Here is a 19,908-nt window from a genome sequence, read left to right as displayed (position 1 = left end):
TTTCTCGTTAAACCAGCCGTTTCAAAAATTAACGAAACAGTGCTGTTAGCGCAACAACTTAATTTAGGGTTTTTAAGGATTAAATCAAAAACTATAAGACCAATAGGAAAATAAACCTGATTTTCGTGATTTTCATTCAATTTTGATTCGAATTCATGTATTTTAAGCAAAATTTGAAATTTGGCCAAAAATGAAAAAGTGGGAAGGGTATAGCCTTCCCACTTTTGTCAAAATCTACCAAAAACGACATCTCTTGAAATTCTCCAAAAATCACACGGAATAATCGAAATTGAACGCTGATTTCGATTTAGTCATTGGTTTTCTCTTTAGACTAGCCGTTTAAAAAATTAACGAAAACAGTTCTGTTAGCGCACCAACTTCAATTATGGTTTTTAAAATGTAAATGAAAAATTATAAGACCAATAGAAAAATTAACCTGATTTTCGTGATTTTCATTCAATTTTGATTCGAATTCATGTATTTTAAGCAAAATTTGAAATTTGGCCAAAAATGAAAAAGTGGGAAGGGCCTTCCCACTTTTGACAAAATCTACCAAAAATGACATCTCTTGAAATTCTCCAAAAATCACACGGAATAATCGAAATTGAACGCTGATTTCGATTTAGTAATTGGTTTTCTCGTTAAACCAGCCGTTTCAAAAATTAACGAAACAGTGCTGTTAGCGCAACAACTTAATTTAGGGTTTTTAAGGATTAAATCAAAAACTATAAGACCAATAGGAAAATAAACCTGATTTTCGTGATTTTCATTCAATTTTGATTCGAATTCATGTATTTTAAGCAAAATTTGAAATTTGGCCAAAAATGAAAAAGTGGGAAGGGTATAGCCTTCCCACTTTTGTCAAAATCTACCAAAAACGACATCTCTTGAAATTCTCAAAAAATCACACGGATTAATCGAAATTGAACGCTGAGTTCGATTTAGTTATTGGTTTTCTCGTTAAACCAGCCGTTTCAAAAATTAACGAAACAGTGCTGTTAGCGCAACAACTTAATTTAGGGTTTTTAAGGATTAAATCAAAAACTATAAGACCAATAGGAAAATAAGCCTGATTTTCGTGATTTTCATTCAATTTTGATTCGAATTCATGTATTTTAAGCAAAATTTTGAAATTTGGCCAAAAATGAAAAAGTGGGAAGGGTATAGCCTTCCCACTTTTGTCAAAATCTACCAAAAACGACATCTCTTGAAATTCTCCAAAACATCACACGGAATAATCGAAATTGAACATTGATTTCGATTTAGTTATTGGTTTTCTCGTTAAACCAGCCGTTTCAAAAATTAACGAAACAGTGCTGTTAGCGCAACAACTTAATTTAGGGTTTTTAAGGATTAAATCAAAAACTATAAGACCAATAGGAAAATAAACCTGATTTTCGTGATTTTCATTCAATTTTGATTCGAATTCATGTATTTTAAGCAAAATTTGAAATTTGGCCAAAAATGAAAGAGTGGGAAGGGTATAGCCTTCCCACTTTTGTCAAAATCTACCAAAAACGACATCTCTTGAAATTCTCCAAAAATCACACGGAATAATCGAAATTGAACGCTGATTTCGATTTAGTAATTCGTTTTTCTCGTTAAACCAGCCGTTTCAAAAATTAACGAAACAGTGCTGTTAGCGCAACAACTTAATTTAGGGTTTTTAAGGATTAAATCAAAAACTATAAGACCAATAGGAAAATAAACCTGATTTTCGTGATTTTCATTCAATTTTGATTCGAATTCATGTATTTTAAGCAAAATTTGAAATTTGGCCAAAAATGAAAAAGTGGGAAGGGTATAGCCTTCCCACTTTTGTCAAAATCTACCAAAAACGACATCTCTTGAAATTCTCCAAAAATCACACGGAATAATCGAAATTGAACGCTGATTTCGATTTAGTAATTGGTTTTCTCGTTAAACCAGCCGTTTCAAAAATTAACGAAACAGTGCTGTTAGCGCAACAACTTAATTTAGGGTTTTAAGGATTAAATCAAAAACTATAAGACCAATAGGAAAATAAGCCTGATTTTCGTGATTTTCATTCAATTTTGATTCGAATTCATGTATTTTAAGCAAAATTTGAAATTTGGCCAAAAATGAAAAAGTGGGAAGGGCCTTCCCACTTTTGACAAAATCTACCAAAAATGACATCTCTTGAAATTCTCCAAAAATCACACGGAATAATCGAAATTGAACGCTGATTTCGATTTAGTAATTGGTTTTCTCGTTAAACCAGCCGTTTCAAAAATTAACGAAACAGTGCTGTTAGCGCAACAACTTAATTTAGGGTTTTTAAGGATTAAATCAAAAACTATAAGACCAATAGGAAAATAAACCTGATTTTCGTGATTTTCATTCAATTTTGATTCGAATTCATGTATTTTAAGCAAAATTTGAAATTTGGCCAAAAATGAAAAAGTGGGAAGGGTATAGCCAGAGTTGCCGCGAGCGATTGATTGATCGAGAGCGATTGAGCGATCGCTCGTTTTTTTGCGAGCGAGATCGAGCGATTGATCGCACCAATTTATCGAGAGCGAGATCAAGAGCGAATGGTGTTGAGCGATATCGATCGTAACTTCAGCGCCATCTAGCGGTCGCAATTAAAAGATCTGTAAAAACGTTGAACGGTTGCCTTTTTCCGTTGTAACATGTAAGAAGTGGTCTGCCATTGAAGACGCCACTTTAATTGACAGTTTTTCTAGCAAACGAACAATTATGAGATGGATCCCACGCCTTCCACATCAAAAGATGACCCTGTTATTGATTTGTAAGTTATTTTATTGCCATATCTATGATACCAAGTTTCACTTTCGTTTCTTTTTTGAATTATCTCCATTACTAATTTACTAGAACTGAAACTGAAAGTCAAGATAAAAACTCAAACTCTTCAGGGAAGTTTGGAACGAAAAGGAAATATGTTGTCACCGTCCCAGAAAAATTCTTTTCGAAGGTTAGCAGTGGAGAGAGATCCAATGTGTACAAATGCATAATGGGTTGTGTGAATAAGACCATTAATGTAAACCACACAAGTCTTTATAATGCTCGCAGACATATTGAGGTGGGTCTGTTGTACTTCATTGGTGCTTTGTAAAATTTAATCTGTTTTTTACACGCAGCTAATTTTAACTCATAATATTGATTTTACAGACTTTCCACAAACCAAGATTAGTCGAGTTCAATTCTTCATTTGGAAAACACGCACTAGAACTAGAAGTAACAGGAAATAACTGTGTAACAAGATTTGTAATTGTTTTGATGGACAGTGGAGTCATTCCAGAAATACAATGTTTTGGTGAGCGATTTGAGCAATATCGATCAGCGATTGATCACTTCATAAACGATCGAGCGATTGGAGCGAATTGACCATAAATTTCAAGTGATCAAGAGCGAGAGCGTTGATCACCAAATGGTGAGCGAACGGCAACTCTGGGTATAGCCTTCCCACTTTTGTCAAAATCTACCAAAAACGACATCTCTTGAAATTCTCAAAAAATCACACGGATTAATCGAAATTGAACGCTGAGTTCGATTTAGTTATTGGTTTTCTCGTTAAACCAGCCGTTTCAAAAATTAACGAAACAGTGCTGTTAGCTCAAACACTTAATTTAGGGTTTTTAAGGATTAAATCAAAAACTATAAGACCAATAGGAAAATAAACCTGATTTCCGTGATTTTCATTCAATTTTGATTCGAATTCATGTATTTTAAGCAAAATTTGAAATTTGGCCAAAAATGAAAAAGTGGGAAGGGTATAGCCTTCCCACTTTTGTCAAAATCTACCAAAAACGACATCTCTTGAAATTCTCCAAAAATCACACGGAATAATCGAAATTGAACGCTGATTTCGATTAAGTAATTGGTTTTCTCGTTAAACCAGCCGTTTCAAAAATTAACGAAACAGTGCTGTTAGCGCAAACACTTAATTTAGGGTTTTTAAGGATTAAATCAAAAACTATAAGACCAATAGGAAAATAAACCTGATTTTCGTGATTTTCATTCAATTTTGATTCGAATTCATGTATTTTAAGCAAAATTTCAAATTTGGCCAAAAATGAAAAAGTGGGAAGGGTATAGCCTTCCCACTTTTGTCAAAATCTACCAAAAACGACATCTCTTGAAATTATCCAAAAATCACACGGAATAATCGAAATTGAACGCTGATTTCGATTTAGTAATTGGTTTTCTCGTTAAACCAGCCGTTTCAAAAATTAACGAAACAGTGCTGTTAGCGCAACAACTTAATTTAGGGTTTTTAAGGATTAAATCAAAAACTATAAGACCAATAGGAAAATAAACCTGATTTTCGTGATTTTCATTCAATTTTGATTCGAATTCATGTATTTTAAGCAAAATTTGAAATTTGGCCAAAAATGAAAAAGTGGGAAGGGTATAGCCTTCCCACTTTTGTCAAAATCTACCAAAAACGACATCTCTTGAAATTCTCAAAAAATCACACGGATTAATCGAAATTGAACGCTGAGTTCGATTTAGTTATTGGTTTTCTCGTTAAACCAGCCGTTTCAAAAATTAACGAAACAGTGCTGTTAGCGCAACAACTTAATTTAGGGTTTTTAAGGATTAAATCAAAAACTATAAGACCAATAGGAAAATAAGCCTGATTTTCGTGATTTTCATTCAATTTTGATTCGAATTCATGTATTTTAAGCAAAATTTTGAAATTTGGCCAAAAATGAAAAAGTGGGAAGGGTATAGCCTTCCCACTTTTGTCAAAATCTACCAAAAACGACATCTCTTGAAATTCTCCAAAAATCACACGGAATAATCGAAATTGAACATTGATTTCGATTTAGTTATTGGTTTTCTCGTTAAACCAGCCGTTTCAAAAATTAACGAAACAGTGCTGTTAGCGCAACAACTTAATTTAGGGTTTTTAAGGATTAAATCAAAAACTATAAGACCAATAGGAAAATAAACCTGATTTTCGTGATTTTCATTCAATTTTGATTCGAATTCATGTATTTTAAGCAAAATTTGAAATTTGGGCCAAAAATGAAAAAGTGGGAAGGGTATAGCCTTCCCACTTTTGTCAAAATCTACCAAAAACGACATCTCTTGAAATTCTCCAAAAATCACACGGAATAATCGAAATTGAACGCTGATTTCGATTTAGTAATTCGTTTTCTCGTTAAACCAGCCGTTTCAAAAATTAACGAAACAGTGCTGTTAGCGCAACAACTTAATTTAGGGTTTTTAAGGATTAAATCAAAAACTATAAGACCAATAGGAAAATAAACCTGATTTTCGTGATTTTCATTCAATTTTGATTCGAATTCATGTATTTTAAGCAAAATTTGAAATTTGGCCAAAAATGAAAAAGTGGGAAGGGTATAGCCTTCCCACTTTTGTCAAAATCTACCAAAAACGACATCTCTTGAAATTCTCCAAAAATCACACGGAATAATCGAAATTGAACGCTGATTTCGATTTAGTAATTGGTTTTCTCGTTAAACCAGCCGTTTCAAAAATTAACGAAACAGTGCTGTTAGCGCAACAACTTAATTTAGGGTTTTTAAGGATTAAATCAAAAACTATAAGACCAATAGGAAAATAAGCCTGATTTTCGTGATTTTCATTCAATTTTGATTCGAATTCATGTATTTTAAGCAAAATTTGAAATTTGGCCAAAAATGAAAAAGTGGGAAGGGGCCTTCCCACTTTTGACAAAAATCTACCAAAAATGACATCTCTTGAAATTCTCCAAAAATCACACGGAATAATCGAAATTGAACGCTGATTTCGATTTAGTAATTGGTTTTCTCGTTAAACCAGCCGTTTCAAAAATTAACGAAACAGTGCTGTTAGCGCAACAACTTAATTTAGGGTTTTTAAGGATTAAATCAAAAACTATAAGACCAATAGGAAAATAAACCTGATTTTCGTGATTTTCATTCAATTTTGATTCGAATTCATGTATTTTAAGCAAAATTTGAAATTTGGCCAAAAATGAAAAAGTGGGAAGGGTATAGCCTTCCCCCTTTTGTCATTTAAATCTACCAAAAACGACATCTCTTGAAATTCTCAAAAAATCACACGGATTAATCGAAATTGAACGCTGAGTTCGATTTAGTTATTGGTTTTCTCGTTAAACCAGCCGTTTCAAAAATTAACGAAACAGTGCTGTTAGCTCAAACACTTAATTTAGGGTTTTTAAGGATTAAATCAAAAACTATAAGACCAATAGGAAAATAAACCTGATTTCCGTGATTTTCATTCAATTTTGATTCGAATTCATGTATTTTAAGCAAAATTTGAAATTTGGCCAAAAATGAAAAAGTGGGAAGGGTATAGCCTTCCCACTTTTGTCAAAATCTACCAAAAACGACATCTCTTGAAATTCTCCAAAAATCACACGGAATAATCGAAATTGAACGCTGATTTCGATTAAGTAATTGGTTTTCTCGTTAAACCAGCCGTTTCAAAAATTAACGAAACAGTGCTGTTAGCGCAAACACTTAATTTAGGGTTTTTAAGGATTAAATCAAAAACTATAAGACCAATAGGAAAATAAACCTGATTTTCGTGATTTTCATTCAATTTTGATTCGAATTCATGTATTTTAAGCAAAATTTCAAATTTGGCCAAAAATGAAAAAGTGGGAAGGGTATAGCCTTCCCACTTTTGTCAAAATCTACCAAAAACGACATCTCTTGAAATTATCCAAAAATCACACGGAATAATCGAAATTGAACGCTGATTTCGATTTAGTAATTGGTTTTCTCGTTAAACCAGCCGTTTCAAAAATTAACGAAACAGTGCTGTTAGCGCAAACACTTAATTTAGGGTTTTTAAGGATTAAATCAAAAACTATAAGACCAATAGGAAAATAAACCTGATTTTCGTGATTTTCATTCAATTTTGATTCGAATTCAAGTATTTTAAGCAAAATTTGAAATTTGGCCAAAAATGAAAAAGTGGGAAGGGTATAGCCTTCCCACTTTTGTCAAAATCTACCAAAAACGAAATCTCTTGAAATTATCCAAAAATCACACGGAATAATCGAAATTGAACGCTGATTTCGATTTAGTAATTGGTTTTCTCGTTAAACCAGCCGTTTCAAAAATTAACGAAACAGTGCTGTTAGCGCAACAACTTAATTTAGGGTTTTTAAGGATTAAATCAAAAACTATAAGACCAATAGGAAAATAAGCCTGATTTTCGTGATTTTCATTCAATTTTGATTCGAATTCATGTATTTTAAGCAAAATTTGAAATTTGGCCAAAAATGAAAAAGTGGGAAGGGTATAGCCTTCCCACTTTTGTCAAAATCTACCAAAAACGACATCTCTTGAAATTCTCCAAAAATCACACGGAATAATCGAAATTGAACGCTGATTTCGATTTAGTAATTGGTTTTCTCGTTAAACCAGCCGTTTCAAAAATTAACGAAACAGTGCTGTTAGAGCAAACACTTAATTTAGGGTTTTTAAGGATTAAATCAAAAACTATAAGACCAATAGGAAAATAAACCTGATTTTCGTGATTTTCATTCAATTTTGATTCGAATTCATGTATTTTAAGCAAAATTTGAAATTTGGCCAAAAATGAAAAAGTGGGAAGGGTATAGCCTTCCCACTTTTGTCAAAATCTACCAAAAACGACATCTCTTGAAATTATCCAAAAATCACACGGAATAATCGAAATTGAACGCTGATTTCGATTTAGTAATTGGTTTTCTCGTTAAACCAGCCGTTTCAAAAATTAACGAAACAGTGCTGTTAGCGCAACAACTTAATTTAGGGTTTTTAAGGATTAAATCAAAAACTATAAGACCAATAGGAAAATAAGCCTGATTTTCGTGATTTTCATTCAATTTTGATTCGAATTCATGTATTTTAAGCAAAATTTGAAATTTGGCCAAAAATGAAAAAGTGGGAAGGGTATAGCCTTCCCACTTTTGTCAAAATCTACCAAAAACGACATCTCTTGAAATTCTCCAAAAATCACACGGAATAATCGAAATTGAACGCTGATTTCGATTTAGTAATTGGTTTTCTCGTTAAACCAGCCGTTTCAAAAATTAACGAAACAGTGCTGTTAGCGCAACAACTTAATTTAGGGTTTTTAAGGATTAAATCAAAAACTATAAGACCAATAGGAAAATAAACCTGATTTTCGTGATTTTCATTCAATTTTGATTCGAATTCATGTATTTTAAGCAAAATTTGAAATTTGGCCAAAAATGAAAAAGTGGGAAGGGTATAGCCTTCCCACTTTTGTCAAAATCTACCAAAAACGACATCTCTTGAAATTCTCTAAAAATCACACGGATTAATCGAAATTGAACGTTGATTTCGATTTAGTAATTGATTTTCTTGTTAAACCAGCCGTTTCAAAAATTAACGAAACAGTGCTGTTAGCGCAACACCTTAATTTAGGGTTTTTAAGGATTAAATCAAAAACTATAAGACCAATAGGAAAATAAGCCTGATTTTCGTGATTTTCATTCAATTTTGATTCGAATTCATGTATTTTAAGCAAAATTTGAAATTTGGCCAAAAATGAAAAAGTGGGAAGGGTATAGCCTTCCCACTTTTGTCAAAATCTACCAAAAACGACATCTCTTGAAATTCTCCAAAAATCACACGGAATAATCGAAATTGAACGATGATTTCGATTTAGTAATTGGTTTTCTCGTTAAACCAGCCGTTTCAAAAATTAACGAAACAGTGCTGTTAGCGAAACAACTTAATTTAGGGTTTTTAAGGATTAAATCAAAAACTATAAGACCAATAGGAAAATAAGCCTGATTTTCGTGATTTTCATTCAATTTTGATTCGAATTCATGTATTTTAAGCAAAATTTGAAATTTGGCCAAAAATGAAAAAATGGGAAGGGTATAGCCTTCCCACTTTTGTCAAAATCTACCAAAAACGACATCTCTTGAAATTCTCCAAAAATCACACGGAACAATCGAAATTGAACGCTGATTTCGATTTAGTCATTGGTTTTCTCTTTAGACTAGCCGTTAAAAAAATTAACGAAAACAGTTCTGTTAGCGCACCAACTTCATTTATGGTTTTTAAAATGTAAATGAAAAATTATAAGACTAATAGAAAAATAAATCGGATTTCCGTGAATTTCATTCAATTCTGAATCTAAATTATGTATTTTAAGCCAAATTTGAAATTTGGTCAAAAATGAAAAAGTGGGAAGGGAATTCTCCAAAAATCAGACGGTATTATCGAAATTGAACGCTGATTTCGATTTAGTGATTGGTTTTCTCTTTAGACTAGCCGTTAAAAAAATTAACGAAAACAGTTCTGTTAGCGCTAAAACTTCATTTATGGTTTTTAAAATGTAAATGAAAAATTATAAGACCAATAGAAAAATAAACCGGATTTCCGTGATTTTCATTCAATTCTAAATCTAAATCATGTATTTGAAGCCAAATTTGAAATTTGGTCAAAAATGAAAAAGTGGGAAGGGTATAGCCTTTCCACTTTTGTCAAAATCGGCCAAAAATGACATCTCTTGAAATTCTCCAAAAATCAAAAATTTTACTCCAAAATAAACATAAAACTTATTTTTTATATTCTTTATTATCTCTAGCACGGTTTAATATGATATTTTACTTCGATTTTTATAGTTTAAGAACCGCAAATTACAATAAAATGTACCCCCCTTGGCCCCTTCCCGGCATCCATTGCCGCGGCCATTTTGATAACGCGCGTAATTCAAATTTGAATTCTAACTTTTACTTATTATTATTCCAACGTTTTAAATTACCAAGAATGTATGTGAACCCAAGTACATAAAAAAAACTCAATGTATTTTAAAGAGTAAGCAGTAAGTGTTTTATTCATAAACAATAACATAAAGCAAATACAATGAGTGAAGAGTGACATGAACAAATTGTTTTGATTGTTTCATTATTTAATTACATTTGTAAATTGAAAAATACATAATTAGCTTTAATGGTATAGTCTTAGTTATTGATGGTAGGCTAAGAAGGTTGCTTTCTAATTGACTATTCAATTGTTGGTTGTTGCCCCGGTCAACCTAGTGGGATTCCGATACCTGGAAAAGGGAAAATAAAAGAGTGATGTCAGGGCTATAACATTAAAATTTTGTGAAATAAGTTACCTGTTTGATAAGTGTGTTAATTTTTTTACAATGCCACAATAGATTACCTTCTTAATCAAAAAGTGTACTTCCCAACGTGGATGGAAAACGCAGCCAACACACTGAATGCAAATTTAAAGCTTTGGCTGAGTAACACTGTAAAAATTTTATACATTTCACTAATCCTAAATAAAATTCGTTAATTGGTAAGAAATTCATTAATATTACCTATCAAATAATAATATATTCTTACTTCTGTTCTAATGTCAAATTTGTTTCGTAGTTCTAAAAGAAATAAAATACAGCAAATCTGTTTTTCACTAAAAAGTTTATTCTTTTTAAACATATATATAGATTTTAAAAATACAAACACAAATACAACTCACTTTAAAACCAAATAAAAAAAAACAAAAAACAATAAACATAAATTTTTGACAGCTGTAAGCGTCCATTCTGTCAGCTGAGGCCACATCTAATAATAATAAGTGTCGTCCGGACGATAAGTGTCATCTAGAGACCATAGGCGTCGTCTGGACGATAAGTGTCGCACCCTATTGGCCAAAAGTGACGGCGCAGTTTTGCCATAGGCTTCGTCCAGACGTGCGCGACCATGTTGTATGCCGTCTGAATTTTGGAGAATTTCAAGAGATGTCGTTTTTGGCCCATTTTGACAAAAGTGGGAAGGCTATACCCTTCCCACTTTTTCATTTTTGGCCAAATTTTAAATTTGTCTAAAAATACATGATTTAGATTCAGAATTAAATGAAAATCACGGAAATCAGGTTTATTTTTCTATTGGTCTTATAGTTTTTCATTTACATGTTAAAAACCATAAATGAAGTTGGTGCGCTAACAGAACTGTTTTCGTTAATTTTTTAAACGGCTAGTCTAAAGAGAAAACCAATGACTAAATTGAAATCAGCGTTCAATTTCGATTATGCCGTCTGATTTTTGGAGAATTTCAAGAGATGTCATTTTTGGCCGATTTTGACAAAAGTGAAAAGGCTATACCCTTCCCACTTTTTCATTTTTGGCCAAATTTCAAATTTGGCTTAAAATACATGATTTAGATGCAGAATTGAATGAAAATCACGGAAATCAGGTTTATTTTTCTATTGGTCTTATAGTTTTTCATTTACATGTTCAAAACCATAAATGAAATTGGTGCGCTAACAGAACTGTTTTCGTTAATTTTTTAAACGGCTAGTCTAAAGAGAAAACCAATGACTAAATTAAAATCAGCGTTCAATTCCCATTATGCCGTCTGAATTTTGGGGAATTTCAAGAGATGTCGTTTTTGGCCCATTTTGACAAAAGTGGGAAGGCTATACCCTTCCCACTTTTTCATTTTTGGCCAAATTTTAAATTTGACTAAAAATACATGATTTAGATTCAGAATTAAATGAAAATCACGGAAATCAGGTTTATTTTTCTATTGGTCTTATAGTTTTTCATTTACATGTTAAAAACCATAAATGAAGTTGGTGCGCTAACAGAACTGTTTTCGTTAATTTTTTAACGGCTAGTCTAAAGAGAAAACCAATGACTAAATTGAAATCAGCGTTCAATTTCGATTATACCGTCTGATTTTTGGAGAATTTAAAGAGATGTCATTTTTGGCCGATTTTGACAAAAGTGAAAAGGCTATACCCTTCCCACTTTTTCATTTTTGGCCAAATTTCAAATTTGGCTTAAAATACATGATTTAGATTCAGAATTGAATGAAAATCATGGAAATCAGGTTTATTTTTCTATTGGTCTTATAGTTTTTCATTTATATGTTAAAAACCATAAATGAAATTGGTGCGCTAACAGAACTGTTTTCGTTAATTTTTTAAACGGCTAGTCTAAAGAGAAAACCAATGACTAAATTAAAATCAGCGTTCAATTCCCATTATGCCGTCTGAATTTTGGAGAATTTCAAGAGATGTCGTTTTTGGCCCATTTTGACAAAAGTGGGAAGGCGGGATGAAGGCGTTGATGATCAGCGCACGCCTCATAGGACATGTATACGGAGTCTGTTTTTCCTGAAGGGCAAACGGTTTCCGAGATAATATGGCGAATTGGCGACCAGGCCGTACCCTATGGGGAACTTCCTGAACGGAGTGAGGGCCCCTAGTTTTTAAGCTGGTCACGGTCACCAAATTTAAAAATTTGTTTTTTGCGTAGATCAGAGTTATAGATCCCTGGTTGCTTCACTATGGCAATTTTGTTTATTTTGCATTTTCCCTCTAAGAAAAGGGTTACCCTTCTGCGAGAAACCCTATACGATAAAACGAGGATTTCAGGGCGGAGATTTTTCGCCTGTTGCGAGTGCCTTCTGGCTACAAATGAGTCTGCGTCTAATGAACACCAACACACCTGCAAGAGAAGCTCTTTTCGGGTGGAAAACATTTTCTCAGCAAAAGGTTACCCCATTTTTTAGAGGGAAAAAACAAGATAGCCATAGTGGCCTATGTATCTGCATAGATAATCACAAAAACCCTAGAAAATCCCTAGATTCCCAATAAAGACGATATCCCTAGAAAGTCCCTAGCACCCTAGATGACAATTTCCAACTTTCAATTACCCTAGAAGTGGAAGCGCTGATTCCAGTGACGTTGACAGAAAAAACTGTAATGCCTATTTTAAAAAAAAACTTTATTTCCGTAATTACCATTAAATTCTGAGTCGAAATAATATATTTTAAACAAAATTTAAAATATTAATGGAGTTTTTTAATTACTGAAAAAAAAAAAGGTTTTTTGGTCCCGATCTGTCAACGTAGAAGTGCAACGTCTGAAGTGCGCCACCGCCCATCCATGTGAACGAAGCATCGATTACCACGAATTATCTTCTGATAGTTTTCCTTTTTTAAAAAATCTTATATTGCTTTATTATATATATATTTTTGAATTTCTTGGCCCTGACACTCTCCAACCAACAAAGAAACTGCATTTTTCAAGTTATTTTTACCAATTTTTACATACTCGTACATTTCGTTTATCATAGAAAACATCTTGCCATTCATACGAATGCCTTTGTCTGATCTGATCGTGTCAACATGCTAATCCGTTCTTTTCGCTGGCCGAAGCCCCGTGTCAAATTTTGCATCTTTCCATTGATACGTATCTAATAGAAGCATTCTGGCATGTGTCAGGCAACAAGTTACATGAATGGCATGGTTCCCTTTGGGTGCCAAGCCTGGCCTACACCCTCCGTAATTGAAACTGTTTGCTGGTGTGATAGGTTTGGTATTATGAAAGATTTTGTTCATTTGTTTGTTTTTGTGCTTAGGTCTTGGATCAAGTAATTACATGGACGTGGAGTGGCTATATGGGACTTAATTTCTCTTCTGTTGGTTGAGTTGGAGAAACAGGGATTGGTAAGAATGGGAAGAAAGCATAATTAACACCTCAACTTTTGTTATTTTGTCTATTAGGCAGGACCAACAATTTTATTTCCACTCTCATCTTTAGAATTCTTGTATGGTAGCTGTTGCTGCAGGACACTCTCCTTGGTTTGTTAGTTAGGAGACAGCATACCAAGATCAAGTCCAAGAGATCTAATTTACAGGCCGGCAACACAATATAGATTGTTCAACTTTGTTTTCTTGCCTTGGTGGTGTAATTGAATTATATTTAAATTCAAAATTTTTTGAAGCTATTTACCTACTAGTGAGAAAGGCATGTGTGAAAAGTTGCTGAAATGTGTGAACAGAGCAATATGCATGTTCCCCTTTGGGTGCCAAGCCTGGCCTACACCCTTTGTAATTGAAACTGTTTGCTGGTGTGATAGGTTTGGCATTATGAAGGATTTTGTTCATTTATTTGGTTTTGTGTGTGTTTTTTTTTTTTTGCTTAGGTGTTGGATCAAGTAATAACATGGAGGTGGAGTGGCAATATGGGACTTAATTTCTCTTCTGTTGGTCTAGGTGGAGAAACAGGGATTGGTAAGAGTGGGAAGAAAGCATAATTAACACCTTAACTTTTGTTATTTTGTCTATTAGGCAGGACCAACAATTTTATTTCCACTCTCATCTTTAGAATTCTTGTATGGTAGCTGTTGCTGCAGGACACTCTCCTTGGTTTGTTACTTAGGAGACAGCATACCAAGAGCAAGTCCAAGAGATCTAATTTACAGGCCGGCAACACAATATAGATTGTTTAACTTTGTTTTCTTGCCTTGGTGGTGTAATTGAATTATATTGGAATTTAAAAGTTTTTGAAGCTATTTACCTACTAGTGAGAAAGCATGTGTGAAAAGTTGCTGAAATGTGTGAACAGAGCAATATGCAAAACATGGATTGAATTCAACAAAACTACTTTGAGCTTATATTTGGAAAACTCAAGTTCTTGACAGGATAATGGTTATCAATGTTGAGAATTTTCATTCCAAATCTTAATTCTAAGTTAAGTACTTGTTGTCTATAGACTACTAATTAATAATTTAAGTTGTTATCTTGAAATGGGCTTCTTTAAACATAAATATAATATTCAATACACAAAGATGTAAATGGAATTGGTTTTGTATTATCCCACCTCCACCCACAATTCCACCACTGTTTTACATTACATATTATTCAATATATACATTACACGTTATACAATACATACATGCATACAAACACTTAAGTTAACCCGTTGGCTGCCAAGCCATTACAACCCGTAGGTTGTTTTTCTACAATCGCTACGCATCGTTTCAGAGGGATCCGATGAAAGGGGGACTTGTCCGAAGACAAGTCCGGGCTGACTTGACGATGGAGACCTTTACGGGAATGCACACCCCAGGTACTCCACCATCGCATCGACAAGGGGAAGTCCCTACTGGTGCATTGCCTACGGCGCCCTAAGGCGCAAGGCGACTGCCCCACCCCACGGGTGATCAACCATGGGGCAGAACAGCGCCGCCAGTCCCTACAACTAAAAAAAAAGGGGAGCAAAATGGGTGGCAGCCAACGGGTTAACTTTAGACATCCACTATACAACAATAAAAAACAAACAAATAAAATACTAAAAACGTGAAGGTCCACGATGACGGCGATGAAGCGAAGACAGACGAGATCCAAGACCATGCGGCAAAAGCGATGAGATGGAGAAGGTCAGACGAAAACGGCGAGGCAAAGACGACCAGCTTGAAGACGGCGAGGCGAAGACGACCAGCTTGAAGACGGCGAGGCGAAGACGACCAGCTTGAAGATGGCGAGACGAAGACGAACAGCTTGAAGACGATGAGGTCAAGATGGAGAGGCGGAAGAAAAGGTGAAGATCAGGACTAATTTGTTTACCGTTGGCAATCTGTACAACAGAAGTAAAGAAATTATACAAAAGAACAATAGCGTGATAGAACACTAAACCAACCAATTATACATTTGGTAACAATCTATACTTTGATGAAGCGATGGCGTTCAGTTATGTAAATGTTGGTTGGCTTAGTACCGATGAAGGCGACGGTTGGTTGGAACACGAATAGGCCTTCGGAATAATGACGTGATGTATGAAATTGAACTAGTCATGCTCCCACTCATGGTTCTAATATAGGAAATTATTTAACATTTATGGAGTAAGGATAACATGCTAATTACAATACCTCGGTGAGGCAGTAGAGCTAAAGCAAAATTTGATGGCAAGCAAAATAGAGAGAATTGTTTACAAGAAACATTGATGATCAATGTCTGCTAACACTAATTAGATGAAAACCTGCATTCACTAATTGGAAAATAATATTACTGAATAAAATATGTTGTTATGAGGCAATTGCCACAAATAGAATCAATACTTGCCGTTTAAGTATGCATAATCAGTCTTACTGTTGACATTTAAGCTTCAGCGTCAAGCATTCAAGCTCCAGTGTTAAGTGCCACAAGCCTGATGTAAACAAAGTAATCAGCTAACTCATAAAGCAGAAGGCATAATGTGAGTTAAATACATTTTCCATGAGTAAATGGTATGATAAAAAGCAAAAGTTTAGATAGCCTACTATTTCCTAGTTTAGCAACTAGAATAGCTGATAACAATCAGAACTGTCACATATGAAAGACAACCTTTTTAAAGTGTTTTATTCCAATACATACATAAAAATGGAAGTAAAGAACGGTAGATAACATACCTTTAATTTTTAGATGAATATTTCATCGAAACACACCGCAGTTTAGAAAATTAACATGCATCGATTTAACTAGTTACAAACGATAGGCCATTATAGGGGAACAACAACGCCATCTAATTTTCTTATTTGATACCCAATGAAAAGAGATATAACTTCAAAAAGAAGTGCAAAACTTAGCGTTTAACGTGCTTGATCCTTACTTTTTCAGACAATTAATTATATTTTAATCCCGCGATAGCCAAAAATTTAGCGAGTAGTTGCACTGCAGAATAAGGCGCTAACATATCACATCCGTTCATTCGCATACATGTCGTAAGATCAACCAGTACCCGAGTACCGTAGATAGCAGAAAAAAGAAAGAAAAAGGGCTACCAAATCTCATCAGTTGAGATAAAATTACTCAAAACAGTGGGAAGAATACAGTTCATTTTTTACTTTCTGCAAAATCGCGTAGAATTTTTCCGGAAGTCACCGGAAGTAGCCAATATCTCCGAAAATAGTAATCTCATAACAAAATGAATCAGATTTTCGTGATCCTTATCAAATTTCGGGTGGGAATGGCGTGTTTTTAGCCAAAAGCCGGATTTGAACGAAATCGTGATTTTTCATGAACTAGTTCAGGAAAATTTGCGATTTTTTACGATTTTCGGGTATTTTGAGCTGATCCATGTAGTCGACCTCAAATTTGATGAGGATCATGAAAATGTGAATCTTTTTTCTGGCAGATCAACAAATAGAGAGTAATTTGCCATTTTAAAACCGGAAGTATAACCGGAAATTTAAATTTTGGAAATCCAAAAAATGAGCTACACTCTTCTTTAAATTGTTAACAAGATTTGCCTAGTTGCAAAATAGACCGATATAAATAATTGTTAACAGGATTGTTTACAGTTCTGAAAGTACAGGTTGGTTTACGACCTACGTACGCTAAGATTGCACATTTAAAAAACCCAGAAATCTAACAATAAAAACACCTTAATTGTTATAAATAAAGAATGTCTACATTTAACTTGTGAAATACTTAATAATAAATGAAAATCTGCAGCTAAAATGTAACAGGACTTATAAAAACATGGGGTCCACTCCACTAGCATCTTGCGAGAGTGCTGTGGAACTCCGAAAGTTCGGGGTTTCAGACATAATAGCTTGTCTGCTACCGAATTGTTGGGTTTACGTTAATGGAATGTTAAAATGAAAGGAATTTTATTATATAAAAAAGCAAATAGAAAAGAAAATAAACGTTTCTGCTGTGAGTCCGCATATCTTGTTGATGCAGCTTCGAAGAAGCTGACATTTGGCTCGAAAGCTTCCGTAGTAAATACTGATTTATTACGAAACGGAAGTTTTCAGCGTTCTTATCTAAAGATTTTTCGTGCAAAATCCTTTCAGAATCCCAACATATTGGTGAAATGACATAATAAGGCGTCCATATCAAAAGCAAGTTGACGTCAATAATTACCTCTATTCTACTGAACTACTGACTACAGCCTTCGGTATACTGAAGGCTAGTATGACATTCTGTGCATCACAGTTAGTAGTTCCATAACTTAATTGACAATGTTTGTTTTACAATGAGGAAAACTGATCTGTTAATTGCAAATGAGTGTGCATCCTAAGAAGAAAAGTTTAGCTTTCTATTATGTAGACTTACAAATGTTGAATCGCATAAGCTGAACAACTGTGGATATGCTTGGTCTACTCATCTTATTGTAAAAACCAAATCCTCACACTATTTAATTATGTGACACCAACACTTAAAACCAGTTGAATGAACTAAACGATGTATCAATATACAGATACTTGAAGGAAATAGAATATTAAAAAAAATGACAGTTGCACTAAACCCATATTAAAGTTGTGAACTACATTACCTCTCACCATTCCAGTATTAACTTTGAATTGATAGATGCAGAACACTGATCACAAAATAAAAAAAATGACACAGAATGAAAAATGATATCCATTTTTTTTTTTATCATTTATCAGTGAAATGGATTGCTAACTTAGACAATCTATTTAGACAAATAGACAATTAGAACAATCTTGACCTAGTCTTTCATCACATGTTTCAGGAGAAGTATTCAACAATCAGGAGCAGGTGATCGAGATGCTCCATTTTCGATTCGGTGGGAATTCCATGCCTTTCCGAACCTTCGTTCTGTCTAATGGCAGACAACAAAGACTTGTCAGGGGTTAATTCGACCGGGATGGGCTGAGTACCTGAAATTGTGTTGACCACGTGTAATAAAGTGTCCAGGATTTCACCGGGTTGGGCATCGGCTTGTAATTTTTGGCTCGTCAGTTGAGTAAGCCGTTCAGGTATCACAGTCGTCTAACCTTCTCGCACGCGGACAATAATCGCTGGAAACGGGAAAAATTTCGGACGCACGGGGAACAAATCGATGAGCCAGAACAGGCTCCATGTTTGATGTGGGTAGATTTGTCTTACATTATTTGTGGCCAGAACAGACGAGAATGTTCCGCTACAACTGTGAGAACCCCAGGATTCCAAGACAAGTGTGGAAATAAAATTGTGATCCTATATTGACCAACAGACAAATAACAAGAGTTGAAATGTTAAGGATTATTTATTTTGATTCTTACCAATCCATGCACTTTTTCCATCTCAACCAATGATTGACAATCCAAATTGACACTTCACCTCCATAAAGTAACTTGTTCCAACACCTGAAGCAAAAAAAAACAAATCGATAAACACAATTTTTTGAAGCTATATCATAGCATAGCCTATGCAGGCTGCGTAATTTTGTTCACAAAACGGTTTCCAGTTTATCTAGGCAGCTTCTACACTAATTTCATGTTTCACCTGATGATTCATCCATTTAGGCAAAACTCTCCTAAAATACAAAGAAAAAAAATTCGTTTGTTTTGCAGTCTTTAGTCCATACTTGAAAATGCTGTGTACTGTAATTACTCATCTTCGAGAAGAATCTTAATTCTTTCAGCATTGTTGCTCCTATTTTGATTGAGTTTTTTATATGTTAGGTGTTTTCTGCAGACGATTTGATGGAGTTTACTAACTTCGTATTGTCTTAGACTGCGCGTAGTAGAAAAAATGTGGTAAAATCTTCTGCACTGTGAATACCAGGTGGTGCTGGTGTGGTGATTGTGCTGTGCCAGGTACAGGTAATTTGAAAGCAGTGTATCGTATTTGGGTATTAAAATAAAATTATTTTAAAATAAAATACTTAAAATACGTATTTTATTCGGTATTTGTATTTGGGCTGTTTCTTATTTAAAGTATTTGTATTTGTATTGGTCGTTTACGCTGAAAGTGAATAAAATACAAATACAAATACAAAATACTTTTTTTTCAAAGATTTGAAGTTTGTAAATTGGCAACAGTGTATGAATCGAAAGTAACTTCATTTTGGCAGCGTTATTGCACCTGCAAAACGTTTTGCAATAGCTTTTTCTAGTTTCAAAACTTTCAATTGCATTTTTCGTCGTCTGTTTGTCTCGTGTATGTTTTCATTAAACCACAAGTTTCTTTAACGTATTATATATTTGGATAACCAAATTTTTCCCTCCCTCTCCTTTTAAGTCTAATTTATTTGTAGTTAATTTTTGTTTAAGAGTACTTTTTTGTGATCGACCCGGCTAGCAGAAGAACCCGAATTCTTTAGCTAGCTGGTGTATTGTTGTTCACTCTATAAACGTCAAACTTGTAAATTTAACAAGATGAAGTGTTGCGTACGAAACTGTGAAAAG

The 19,908-nt window shown here is 34.0% G+C and overlaps 1 protein-coding gene and 3 long non-coding RNA genes across 14 annotated transcripts; 2 read left to right on the top strand and 2 right to left on the bottom strand.

The window, feature by feature from the left end:
- The first annotated feature begins 2,444 nt into the window (after nt 1-2,444).
- Nucleotides 2,445-3,436, top strand: LOC123469898. Its single transcript, XM_045169244.1, has 3 exons — nt 2,445-2,773; nt 2,857-3,064; nt 3,154-3,436. Exons 1-3 carry the CDS (start codon nt 2,727-2,729, stop codon nt 3,367-3,369), a joined length of 471 nt encoding a protein of 156 aa, XP_045025179.1. The 5' UTR covers nt 2,445-2,726; the 3' UTR covers nt 3,370-3,436.
- A 9,305-nt stretch (nt 3,437-12,741) lies between these two features.
- LOC123469888 lies at nt 12,742-14,301 on the top strand. Of its 5 annotated transcripts, none has more exons than XR_006643201.1 (3): nt 12,856-13,453; nt 13,515-14,020; nt 14,078-14,301. It is a non-coding gene; the product is annotated as an uncharacterized LOC123469888 (long non-coding RNA). The 5 variants fall into 5 exon arrangements; XR_006643198.1 differs by having other exon boundaries at nt 13,511-14,020; XR_006643199.1 differs by having other exon boundaries at nt 12,856-13,837; nt 13,933-14,020.
- Nucleotides 14,302-14,580: 279 nt separating this feature from the next.
- LOC116923288 lies at nt 14,581-15,780 on the bottom strand. Of its 2 annotated transcripts, none has more exons than XR_004394489.2 (3): nt 15,658-15,780; nt 15,429-15,599; nt 14,581-15,365 (listed from the first exon to the last, which is right to left on the bottom strand). It is a non-coding gene; the product is annotated as an uncharacterized LOC116923288 (long non-coding RNA). The 2 variants fall into 2 exon arrangements; XR_004394491.2 differs by having other exon boundaries at nt 15,457-15,599.
- Nucleotides 15,781-15,920: 140 nt separating this feature from the next.
- LOC116923265 lies at nt 15,921-19,308 on the bottom strand. Of its 6 annotated transcripts, XR_004394485.2 has the most exons (5): nt 19,112-19,308; nt 19,004-19,034; nt 18,781-18,864; nt 17,828-18,715; nt 15,921-15,935 (listed from the first exon to the last, which is right to left on the bottom strand). It is a non-coding gene; the product is annotated as an uncharacterized LOC116923265 (long non-coding RNA). The 6 variants fall into 6 exon arrangements; XR_004394486.2 differs by having other exon boundaries at nt 18,781-19,034; nt 19,103-19,308; XR_004394482.2 differs by having other exon boundaries at nt 19,004-19,307.
- Nucleotides 19,309-19,908: the final 600 nt, after the last annotated feature.

This window comes from Daphnia magna, linkage group LG1 (assembly GCF_020631705.1).
Source record: "Daphnia magna isolate NIES linkage group LG1, ASM2063170v1.1, whole genome shotgun sequence".
Taxonomy (NCBI): Eukaryota; Metazoa; Arthropoda; class Branchiopoda; order Diplostraca; family Daphniidae; genus Daphnia; species Daphnia magna.
This window is presented reverse-complemented; position numbering and strand designations above follow the sequence as displayed.